Raw genomic sequence first — 13254 nt, 5'->3', positions numbered from 1 at the left:
TTCTGCTGATATATTTATATTTTTGGCATATGTATATCTTTATTAAAGACAGCTGTAGAGGCGTGTGTCCTACCTCGCCCCTGTCTCCTAGCATTGAGTCTTTGGGTTTAGGCAGCTGTTGTCCACTGATGATCTTCAACACCAGCTGCTTCTTCATCTGACCTGGCAGCGGATCCTCCAGGTTGGGGTTAAAGGCACCTGGAAAGGGAAGAAAGAAAGCATACTGTTTTTTTGTGACCATTTACTTGCAAATGTAAATTTTAAATTCCCCAAATAACCATTTTCATCATAATCATTTACATTGAGCTAGAGAGGCGTTTAAAACAACATTTAAAACATAATAGAACACAAACTCTATATAGGTTATTACAATACATTAAGACAGCTCTTCAAATTAATAATGAAGGTTACAAATAAATTAAGTGCACATTACAAAATGCTCACAGTGATATCATTTTAAAAAGAGGAAAATATCCTCTACATATATTAGAAGGCTGCCTTCATTTTTTTCACCTAATGCTTACACATTATGAAAATAAGCAGAAACACAAAATATACTGGACTTAATGCCTGACAGTGCAAAACTGAAATTAAGAAAATAAAGTACTCCTGAGATCTATGTCAAGAATTAACTTTATTTAAAATTGAAAAAAAGCTGATAAGAGTTTAATTTAAGAGCTGATATCTAGACATTTTCCATGGTGTTCTTGATAATAACCAAAGTTATTATCAAGAAAACCAGCACCAACTTATTTGCCAGTTTTTTGTTTTGTTATCTTTATATTTGTCCAAACAAATGTACCTTTAGTTGTACCAGGCATTAAAATTAACAAGAAATTGAAGCAAACAATGAGTGGTCTAATAATTTTTTTCCATGACTATCTAGACATTTTCCATGGTTTTCTTGATAATGATTTTGGTTATAATCCTACTAAAATGATGTGAATGAGTGTTTTTCATGAGCTGACCTTCAGACATGCAGGCAGGCTTGAGGATGTAGCCACAGTTGCCGTTGCTGTAGAACTTGGCTCTGTTGAGCTGGAGGACCCGGCCCTCTGACTGGTAGTTGAGTGCAACTAAAATCAAAGCAGTTCAGCTCATATTGTCAGCAGGCTTGATGTTTTTACTTTAATGTGATGGCTAACAACTACTGTAGGGAGAGAAAAACACTGCAGTTGATTGAACACAATTATCATAAAGCATATGGTGGGTTGGGTGAAGCTCATACCAAGCTGGCAGCCAGCACTCCAGAAGGGCTGGGGGTTGAAGTTGGAGGAGTCGACGCGGTAAGAGGACGGGTAGATACGGGAGAGCTGTCGTTGGTTGAACTGGATGAAGGACGCAGCTTTCTGCTGCATCACCTGGTGGGCCTTGGTCTCACTGAGGGAGGACACCTGCCAGCTGCAGTTGGCTGCCAGGGACAACACAAACACATCACACATAGTCGAGACGGAATTGTCCAAAAAGTGAAAGTGAGGAGCATTTATGGGTACAAGTCAGGAACTGGCCTACTTTACTTATTTCAAGGGTGCTGAATCAAAAAAAAATGGTTACCAAGCGATGAGATATGTAAGGTTCCCGACTTGTACCCATAAATGCTCCTCACTTCTTATAGGAGGCCCTTTTTCTGAAATCCGTCTAGATTAACAACTACACTGCCCTACAAAGACTAACTGCAGTGGTAACATTTTACAATAACCAACTAAATGATGTGACCCATGGAGACTGCTCATGCCAATTTTTATGCTTGTATCACCAAATAAACCATTATATCATTCAATTACTCCACTAAGGTGTCGGCCATCTTGAAAAATGGCCGCCATCTTGGAAATTCAAGTAACTGTGGGTGGGTTATTGTCAAGTGACCAACAGAGACTGCTAATGCCAATTTTAATGCTTGTATCATCAAATAAACCATTATATCACTTAACTGCTCCATTAAGGTGTCGGCCATCTTGAAAAATGGCCGCCATCTTAAAATTTCAAATGTCTCGGACAATATTCTTGTTAAGTGACCCATGGAGAGTGTTCATGCCAATTTTCACGCTTGTATCATAAACTGAACGATTCTGCCAAAAATAAGCACTTAGCCGCTCCACTATAATAACTCCACGGACTGAAGAGAAGTGCTCACCTTGTGCCTCAATATCATAGAGACCCACAGAGCGAGTGTATTTGACCAGGTCAGACAGAGCTCTGGATAACTTCATGGTCTTCTTCTTTCTGTCAGGTCAAGAGTAAATATAAAGTGTGAAAGTGTTTACATGAACACAACTCTTACAGACAGTTATTTCAAATTTTTTTTTGTCCTGATGTGGGTCTGAACATTTACACAATTATTAAAAATATTAGACCACCCTTGTTTTCTTCCCTTTATTGTTCATTTTAATGCCTGGTACAACTAAAGGTACATTTGTTTGGACAAATATAATTATAATAACAAAAATGGCTCATAAGCGTTTAATTTAAGAGCTGATATTTAGACATTTTCAATGGTTTTCTTAATAATGATTTTGGTTATTATCGAAAAAACCATAGAAAAAAAAATATCAGCTCTGAAATTAAACTCTTATCGGCAATTTTTGTGGTAATCATTATATTTGTCCAAACAAATGTACCTAGTTGTACCAGGCATTAAAATGAACAATAAAGGGAAGAAAACAAGGGTGGTCTCATACTTTTTTTCATGACTGAATCCATCATATTCATATGTATATCTATGTATGTATATGTACATCAATCCTATGTTAGCATCACATCATGTGTGTGTGTGTAGCGTACTTGCTGTGGTGTAAGGGGGCACGGGAGGTGCTGCTTGTACTCTCTTGGTCTGTATCGGTGTCTTCAAAGCTCGATGCCTTCTTCAACTTGCTTGTCTTTTTCTGCAGAGGGAAGGGTGAGAATTATCTGACTAAGATTAATAGAAAAAAAGTGCTTGTCTTTGCTTTCTGCATTTGAAATATCTTTCCGAGAGGGAATAATCTGACTAAGATTCAAAATTCTTGTCGATATTCTGACCATAGAGAGGAGATTAGATCTACAGCAGGGGTGGACAATTAATTTTCCCAAGGGGCCACATGACCAATACCACAAAGGTTGCAGGGGCCGTACCAAAACTCTGAACTAAATTCTGCTCAATATTAGTTTAATCGCTTTATGAAATACAGTAAATTATCTGGTTTTGAGCTGCTACTGATAACAATACATGTTATGATAAGACTGTTAATGTGGAGTAAATCAAATATACCATTAAAAAGTAGTAAATACTCCAATCACTATAACATTTATTTTAAACACAACTGTAAATGGCCTTTACTAAGGTTCCTATTGGTGTTTTTGTATTATACAGATTGTTTTTCATGTTTGTACATTTTCTAGGTGTTTTACAATGTTGTGATGCTTTTATTTTGAAAAGGTGCCATCCAATGTGAAATGGGTGCTTTAATTTTGAAAGGTAGTGACAGGAAGTAACAAAGTCACAAGGTAGTGACAGGAAGTAACAAGAACGGTTAAATGAAAAACAAACGGTAAAAAAAATAAGGAGTGCGTTGTAATTCATATAAAGTTGATATAAAGTATCAAAAGGCTTCTATAGTTTCTGGCTGACAGTACACAAGGTTTGTTAAAGTTTATTTTCTTCTGCCATATATATTAGTGGCTATATTTGTTGTCTTAACTATAGTAAAAGTGCTTGTTTGCTCAAGTGCTAATGCTAATGTTTGTTATTGTTTTTACGACCTTGTAGCTCTTAAGGTGGATTCACAAGGTGGCCAAGGAATTTATTAACTTGTTAATTGTTAATTTATTAACTTTATGCAAAAAGCAATAGGTGTTTTTGACAAGGTGCCTCGGTAACTCGTGTAACTTATACGTAAATCGCCTTCAAAATAAAAGCACTGCGGTTGTATTGATTTCTAATTTTTGGGTAACCTCATGCGTGCCGGACAAGGACAGTCAACGGGCCGGATGTGGCCCGCGGGCCGCCTAATGCCCAGGTCTGATCTACAGACAGAATCAAAGACTGAGAGCAGAGCAGAGAGGAGAGAGGAAAAGGCCCACCTTGCGTTTAGAGAAGCTCCCCATGAAGGAGCGCCCAGTCCGCTTGTTGCTGCTGGGGTTTGCCTCGTCTGCCATGTCCATCCCATCCTCACTTTTACCCTGACAGCAGAGGAGAAACACGTTTAAGCGTTGTAGCTGAAAATCAGAAAGAAATACTGATTCCCTTCCTCTGTCACCCATCATCATGTTATGTTTGTGCTACATTTCTGTTATGAATTAGACTGAACTGTTATTTTCTGGATTTATTTTGGTGGATTAAAATGATAAATAATCAAAAATCGGTCACTTTTTTAAATAAATCACTAAACAATTGCTGTTTTCTTTGATTTCCAATAAGTTTTCATAAAATGTAGGGCACTGTCTGCTTCATCACTCAACACATATTCCTATTTCCATTATAAAAAGGTGAGAATGGACATTTTTAGATTCGAACAGAAACACTTCATTAGGTGCCACATTCATTGAGGAAAAGTCAACGTCTAGCAGCTTCACACTCTTTCCCAGCAGCGCCCTGCTTTACATTCATAGCAGTTCACACTTTCACAACACAAACACAAAACAATGTGATGAAGTGTTGAAAATGAAACAAATCTGCATTTCTATCCATATTCTGACTCTGAAAATACCACATATTATTGTAAATGATCTGTGAACCTAAATGAATAAAACTGTTAAAGATAATCTGGACTTAAACTTAAAAAGTATTTTTTTCATAAAGCTGTGGAATTATTCATGGTCCGGGTGTTTCAACAGTCACACTTGGCCATATTTCTTTCTTTTTTTAAATGGGGGGACACCGAGGTAAGAAATTGAGTTTATTGGACAAGATTTTCAAATCACTTAATGTCAATATCAGATAATGAGGTAAAAGTAATAAGTGTCAAGCTTTATTCTGAATAAACAGCATATCTGGTGAAAACTAATGATTTATTCCTAAGTTCTTAAAGATGAACCTCGCCGAATATCTGAACCTAAAACTACCTAAACTCTGTGAAGACAAAGAGTCACACATGTCAGCAATAAAGCAGGACATTGGCGGGACCGCACGATGAATGGGGCTTATGTTTCTTGTTGCTTGTGACGACTCGTTATTCGTCAGCTTTTAAAAATGGCGCGTGTTGTTGTGGTGTTGAGTACTACTAGTGTTCTAAATGGTAAATGGACTGCCCTTATATAGTGCTTTTATCCAAAGCGCTTTACACTACAGACTGCACTCATTCATCCGTTCACAAACACATTTATAGTGGTGGCAGAGGCTACCCTAAACGGTGCCACCTGCCACCATTGGGAATTCATTCACACACCGATGAACGCAGCATCGGGAGCCATTTGGGGTTCACTATCTTGGTGAAGGATACTTCAACATGTAGGGATCTGACCCGCCATGGTCAGGGATCGAACCACAGATCAGTGGGCGACCGATCTGCCGACTGAGCCACAGCCGCCCGCCCATTCAATCCAATCAGCAACCAGGCCTTTTTCAGGGGAGAAAAATGGCCCTGCTATTTAACAGGGCCAAGAAATGACAGCCAAGTGGGGTCAACCACACACACACACACACACACACTTCTTTGCTATTGGTTGTGGCTACTACATCGTGAGTAAAGTACACGAAAGACGCCAAAGGCAAGACTATTTGGGGACAACAGATGAAATGCAGCTGTCTCACACACAACCACAAACTGTAAATACACCGTTTAAAATTAAACGGTGTATTCTTCTAATACACTCGTCTAATTAAAATTGACCTTAGTTGTGAATTATTTACAGTAGTAGCTAATTTTTCGCCCCCTCACACAATGGTATATTCCGATCTACGTAATGCCAAGCGGTAAGCGTCAAGTTTTCGCGGGCAAGGCAAGCTAACGGAAGAGAGACGTTCAACAGAATGTGGAAACGGAAAATAGATTCTGAATGCAGAATCTTTCACCTGTACCGGTTACAAAATCACATCACCTCATTGTTAACTGGCATCAGCTTGTGTTTTTATTTTCTACAAAATAAAAGGAATATCTGTGGTACTTCAAATAAACATGTGAAGACTTTTTCTTACTTTTTTGCAAACCAACAGGTGGTGCCAAGGCCAACAAATGATCGTTATATTTACACAATAACACTGGTGGTCACCCACATCATTTCCTGTTATAGACTGACCCCGGCCCCCCATCACAGAAAGAAAAGCTGATGTGGCCCCCACCGAAAAAAGTTTGGGGACCCCTGATATACAGCATACTTTAGTGCAGACAGATACGTTTGGAAATCAAACTCTCCGTCTGTTTTTACCTTGGAGCCAGTTTTGTCAGCAGGCTTCCCGGCAGGAGGGAGGGCTGCAATGGTGAAGCTGTCTGGGTCTTCTCTGTCTCGAATCTTGGACTCCTTCATCAGGTTGTCCAGCTTTTTTTTGGCCATGTTCTCCACCTGCTTCCTGTTGGCTGATGTCTGGAGGAGGAAGGAACAGTTACACAGAACAATGATATACAATTAGACATGACACAAGTAAACACAAGTAACTTTTTATTAGTAGTAGGCCACTGTGTTTTATTAAACTGTCTTATTATGGTAACAATGGTTAGAAGTTGAGAATTTGAAAACTGTTATGAGAAATATGTGAGCTAGGGCTGGGCAATAAATCGATATAAAAGATATATCCATACATTTTTTATTGTTATATGGAATTAGATCATATAGCATATATCGATATACATTTTTTTCCCTCTTATATATAAATGCTTCCCTTACTAGGGTTTTTCATATTTAGTTCTTTTGTAATATTCCTTATGCTTTTCTCATAAAAATATATTTATTTCAGAAAAAGATTTAATTTCATAGGCTATTTTTATTTAATTTAAATGTGCACTTTATAGAGCTATAATTAAAAAAAAAAAAAGGTTCTCCTGTTGTCATACAGTATTTATGTTCTCTTAAATAAACTGTTTCAATAAAACTACTTGTGACATGTCATATTTGACTTCGACTTTGACTGAACATTTACTCTCACTTTGTGATGAAAATATCAGGATATATATCGTATATCGATATTCAGCCTAAATATATTGGTATAAAATATAATATAGGACTTTTGGTCCATATCACCCAGCCCTAATGTGAGCAGAGACAGGGATCTAGATCCCCCTCTTCTAGATGAATAGTACTAATGAAGAGCACTAATACTTTTTTGTAGCATTATTACAGAAGAACCAGCAGTAACTCATCAAAAGACGATATCAACCTCCTCTTAGAGAGACGGTTGTGCTTTAGTCAAATCTACATACTTGTGCATTACATCAGTTGCTGTTCTGTTAAATATCTGCCGAAAGGTAAAGATGTTCTGAGGTCCTAGTATAAAGTCTGTCTGGAATAACCAGATGGAGAAGAAAGAACACAGATCATGCAAGTTTGATGAGTAGCAATACATTAAGTTACATAATGCAGATCCTTCCACACCATTTAATGAATGGCTGCTTTAGTAATGTAACACAATCCAGACTCCAGCAAGACAGTAAATTATAGTTTGTGATGTATATGAAGAGTTCATATGCAAAACATGAAAAAGCAATTTTAAAAACCAACAAATAAACCCCAGTTTGACTGATATTCCTTTGAATGCACAATAACAAACAAACAAACATGATTTGTTAAAATAACACAACCCAACACCAGTTGAACTTACATTTCTTGGCTTGGACAAAAAACATGATGTAGGAAAATAAATAAAATGGGAATATCAGTCTTTACAAATGAACCCTTCATATGATAGTTATTCTGTATTGTGGAGAAATCTCACAGAGCGGTATAGACAGACAGACAGTTATGTAAAAAACACGGACGGATAAAACTCTATTTAAACTATTAAACTATTTGCATGGTGCATGTCATTAAATGTTGGGGTGAAAGTGTTTGTTTTTATACTCCAGAGATGATGAGTTGGCAGGTGAAGTGGATTACATGAGAGATGAGAGTCCTTATTGAGAGATCACAGCTCAGATAATAATATGCACATGCTCAGTTCAGCCACATGGTGGCAGAGTTTATCCAGAAACAACTTCAGTCTGGCATCAGACCACAGGCAACAGAAACATGCTTCGTAAGTGCTGAACATACAGTCATGGAAAAATGATTAGACCATTGTTTTCTTCAATATTTTATATAACGCCTGGTACAAGTAAAGGTACATTTGTTTGGAAAAATATAATAATAACAACAAAAATATCTCAGAAGAGTTTAATTTCAAGCTGATATCTAGACATTTTCCATGTTTTTTTTTTATAATAACCAAAATCACTATCAAGAAAACCATGGAAAATGTCTAGATATCAGCTCTTAAATTAAACTCTTATGAGCTATTTTTGTTGTTATTATATTTGTACAAACAAATGTAGCTTTAGTTGTACCAGGCATTAAAATGAACAATAAAGTGAAGAAAACAAGGGTGGTCTATTATTTTTTCCATGGCTGTATAGGACCTTCTATAAATTAATTTATTAAATTAAAGTCACTGCTGTCCATCTTACACATTTCTTATAGAATGGATAAATGTTAACTTTAATCTATCGTTGAGTCACATCAGATTGCACATATACACTGTTTCATAGTTGTAAATTTTGCTTTCAAATAAGAAATCTGCTTGTTTCAGAGGATTTTCCACCCTAACATATCAGCAGATAAACTCAAGATAGTTTTTGCAATGGTTTTAAATCCAATTTGGATTTATTAACACCTGAAGATTTTGTCAGTGTTTTTTATCACTAATATTTGAACTAAACATAGAGAATCTGATCTTGCAATAGGAAATGAAAAACCAATAGCAGCACCAATAGCTGCAGTTAACTCAAACTTCTATACAAAAGGGGAAAAAAAGGCTGATTCCACTAGTTTCATGATAAATATGGCACATAACGATGTTTGTGTTAAAATCTTTACAATACATTTTATATTGCAGGCGTTAATAAGCATTTTAACTTTCACAGGCAGGATGAGAAATTATGGCAGGTGACTGGGTGAGACTTCTGAGTTAGTTGACAATTAACTTTGTATACAGTACCTTCCACTTTGAAAGAAGCAAGCAACAGTTGAAGAGAAGAAGAAGGGACAAACAGGAGAGAGAAGAGCAGGGGATGAGAACAAATAGCCACACAGAGAGAAGGTGAGCGAACCAAACAGCAGAGATAGGACTACAGGAGATAAACTCAAAGGAAAGACAGACACAATCACCACTGCTTAGTTTAAACATGAACTGTCAAGAACAGGAACTACAAAGCAAATATACATCTGCTGCAGAAAAGGACACTTTCTGTAACTGTGATCGCTAGAAGAGATCAACATGAAGTACATACATCTCCATTCATCAGCTTGCAGTCCTCCTCCATCTCATCAGCACTGTCCTCGTCCGACACGTCTCCCTCTTCTGCGTTCTCATCGATGTTGGGAGGCAGTTTCTTTCCCTGGTGGGGAGAAGAAGGAGTCAGTGATAACCAATAGCTGCAACATTTATTATCCAACAAGATCTCCAACCTAAACGACAGAATAGACCGTTTGTCAATGCCACCCATAAAGGCACAAAATGAGTGAAAATTAGCGTTTTGGGGCTCACAGTACCACAGAGCGTTCTAAAAATAGACATGTCATTATACATACACGTAAGGTTCTTGGTTGTAAAAAGGCTGCAGCTTATGTGAATTCATGCTGCAAAACCACTGATCTAGGTTTAGGCTAAAAAGGCTGGTTAGGCGTTATTAAAGACAGTTTAAACAGTAAATAAATGTACAGAAATGCTGGAAGTGAAGTAGTTACAAAGGTGATGTGAGCCACGGAAGTTATGTAAAAAACACAATCCACAAACTGTGAGCAACTGAAGTTACAGAACTTAACCCTCAAGGCAGGCGGAGCGAATTTTACGCGCTTTTCATTCTTCATTTGTTAATAGTTTTGGCTGTGTTCATGCATTTGGCTAGCCTGGCTAACGCCAGACTAATCACAAATGAGATTAGTCTGGAAACCAGCCATTCATTTCTCCGTAGAGGAGGCGTGGTTTACGATCCTCCAGAGCGTCTGTACGTAGCTCTTAGCCAATCATATCAGTTATACCAGATGACATATGTAGAGCGACAGAAATTATTGTTTACATAGCCAGACTAGCCCATTGCTACTTTGAGACTAAAATGCTCACTTCTGCAACGTTTTTTTGCAGCATGTTGTGACTCTGGCTGCTCACCGTCTACCGGCAGTGTTGGTGTGTGTGTGTCTGTGTGTGTGTGTGTGTGCGTGTCTGTGAGAGTGTTGCTTGCTGCTTTGCTTCTCCAGTTCTCTCTTTCTGCAAGATTATTTATTTTTACACCTTATTCCCCCCTCATGTCATTCAGCCACACACATCCACTGATTTTATGGTCAATAGATGAGCTGCTGGGGGTCTCTGGGGGCTCCGCTGTCCCCCGGCTCGTAGCCAGATCTCCGGCGTTATAGCAGCGAGCGGTAGCGGGGCTAGTTGGTAGATTAGGATTTGGCCAAATCCTGTCGGAAGCAAGGCTGAAACATCCTTTTTTGGTGGTGAAACAGGAGTTTAAAGTCAAACGTTCTTCTTTTAAAATCAACTTTCGCTCTAAACTATTTAAATTGCCATCTACAGCTAAAGAGAGTTTCGCGTCTGCTGCAGCCATGTTGGATCCGTAAGAAAACTACAAGCTTACGTCTGCTGAGTAGTACACGCCATCGTCTTGCCGTCCCTCCCCGTTCTGTGATTGTATCCCTAAAACAGGGCAAAACAGTTGGAATACATCGATTGGTTGGCTACTCTGGGCCAAAATGCCAGGGCTGGTGCCTGTGAAATAATATCTGCTTTGATGTTCCAGTGTGGTTTTCTCTCTGTAATGACAGGTCTGCTCTGTCCTGGAGGTTTTAGGTTTTTTTTATGGCTTTCGATTGGATTTTTAAAGCTGTGACCTATATAATTTAGCTTTCTGAGAGCATGTTAGAATATCAGGTTGTTAGGAAAGTTCAGACATCTTTCTCCAGCAGAGGAATGTGAAAAAACGTTGGCATCAGATGCAAGTCAGTGTAGGCAAGTGCTGATATTTTAGGACACATAAACATAAGAAAAAATACATTTTGAGGGGGAATTTATTTATTTATTTACTGTTACAATGCAAGCTGTTGTTTTCTATGCTCTGTAGTAGAGATTGCCTGTCTCATCTATCTGATTTTTGATATCAAAACAATAGCATGTGTTTTGTTTAGCTACCTACCCTACTCTGCCCATTTTCCTATGTGGGCTGTGTTTCCCTAAAGGCCTGCTATGGAAGACACTGCTTTGATTCTGTCATGGGACTGGGTGTCAGTTTATTGTCAAGCAATGTTTCCTGTTGACAGCATACCAAAATGTCTCATTTATTTATCAAGGAAATGTTTCAACATGATCTTTTCTTGAAGTCTGTAATTTTTCTGAAGACCAGAGTGGCAAAGCCTTGCAGAAGACTCATGTGTGAACCATGTTCATTTACACTACCTGTTGCACTCCTTACTATTCTCATTAACAGGCCTTAAGGGGTAGGAAGGAGGAGATACAACGGGCTCAGCCCCCATTATTTTTCACAAGTGATGACTCACAGCTTGAGCCATGGCTCATTAACAAGTGGGCTAACTTGTCCTATGGTTAATTAAAGTGTCATGGAGGTGGTGGCCCATTGAGTGGCTGTTTGTCTCTGGTACCTACAGTAGAGTGTTGGTTGTTGCAGGGCAGTGGACAGATCAGTATCAGTGGATATCAGTGTTGATCACAGTGCTTACATGTTGGTGCCATCACTGTGTACACACGGGTAGTAGTCCTGGTCCAACAGCTGGCAGAGCAGTCCTGACTGTGGATGGTACTGGCAGGGTGCCTTCCGTTTAATGAAAGCATCTGGCATCAATAAAGCCTCATTAACCTCAATACTGTTCCCTTCCCTGCTAATAGAGGGTGCTACTGCTCATCAACAAGCCGTGTGTGGAACTAACTTTGCTCTAATGGTTTACATTGCAAACTGCCACAGTGCCAGAAAGTGTCCGCTATGAGCTTTCACAATGACCACATCAGACCTTTGGGTGAGGTTTGAGCTACACCTTGTGGGAAATGAAAGGAACATTAAACTGTGCGTTTAAAGACCATTACAACTACAGCGAGACCAACTGTTCTGTTTCAGTAGCAGGGGTTCACATTGAAATTGGGGGCTCTATAACTATAACTATAAAGTGGGGCGGCTGTGGCTCAGTTGGTAGAGCGGTTTCCCCCTGATTGAAGGTTGGTGGTTTGATCCCAGACCATGACAGCCTACATGTCGAAGTAAACTTGAGCAAGATACTGAACCCCAAATTGCTCCCAATGCTGCGTTCATCGGTGTGTGAATGAATTCCCAATGGTGGCAGGTGGCACCATTGGGCCCTGGTAGCCTCGGCCACCAGTATGAATGTGTGTGTGAATGGGTGAATGAGCGTAGTGTGTAGTGTAAAGCACTTTGGATAAAATTGCTATACAAGTGCAGTCCATTTACCATTTATAAAAGGCTTTCATAATGTTTTGTCATCAATTATTGTCTCAGGAAACTGTCCCATGCTGTTTTAGGCTGATGGACTGTTTGAGCAATACAGTAATATTATCAGTACAGTAAAGTATAGCATTGTCAGAGCTTCCAGTCAGATGTTTCCTCATGTGTCTTCAGCCATGTCTGGGAAGAATAACTGCTCAGGAGGTGATATTAAATGCAAGTTGAAGAAACTTTGCAGGAAGAGCTGTCGATTGTGACTGGTAGAAGTACAAGAATGTGTGTGTGTGTGTGTGTGTGTGTGTGTGTGTGTCTAGGGCATATCTCGCTGACCGTGGAGATGACCGAAGATTTTTCAATTCATTTTTCAAAATATCATATTTACGTAGGACGTGTTGCAGCATTGCACGTGCGTTTCTGATCGGACGCCTTTTAGGGGAGCTCCGCCCCTTTGTGTGATAGGCCTACACCTGGTCAGTAACACAATTCACCCTGGATTTACACCCTGACTCATCTCATCTGGAAGTCTATTTAGCCTACCTATCTTTAGGAGTTTTAAAGTGCGCTACAAGGTTCGATTTTACCAATAATATTCAAATAGTTTCCAGCGAATATCAATGTTCAATGTGTATGTGCTGGATGGTGTGGTACCTTATGAAAAGTAAGTGTTTTATGGAGTTGCAGA

The 13254-nt window shown here is 38.9% G+C and overlaps 1 protein-coding gene across 1 annotated transcript in view; it reads right to left on the bottom strand.

Annotated features, from left to right (window-relative positions):
• The window catches only part of LOC131971011 (1-phosphatidylinositol 4,5-bisphosphate phosphodiesterase eta-2-like), a 78854-nt gene that overhangs the window by 18410 nt on the left and 47190 nt on the right, over positions 1–13254 (bottom strand). The window contains 8 exon segments of the mRNA XM_059332275.1: positions 74–198; positions 969–1076; positions 1229–1411; positions 2135–2223; positions 2782–2882; positions 4060–4158; positions 6343–6498; positions 9393–9500. Of these exon segments, the coding sequence (XP_059188258.1) occupies positions 74–198; positions 969–1076; positions 1229–1411; positions 2135–2223; positions 2782–2882; positions 4060–4158; positions 6343–6498; positions 9393–9500 (969 nt within the window).

Source organism: Centropristis striata, chromosome 5 (genome assembly GCF_030273125.1).
Source record: "Centropristis striata isolate RG_2023a ecotype Rhode Island chromosome 5, C.striata_1.0, whole genome shotgun sequence".
Taxonomy (NCBI): Eukaryota; Metazoa; Chordata; class Actinopteri; order Perciformes; family Serranidae; genus Centropristis; species Centropristis striata.
This window is presented reverse-complemented; position numbering and strand designations above follow the sequence as displayed.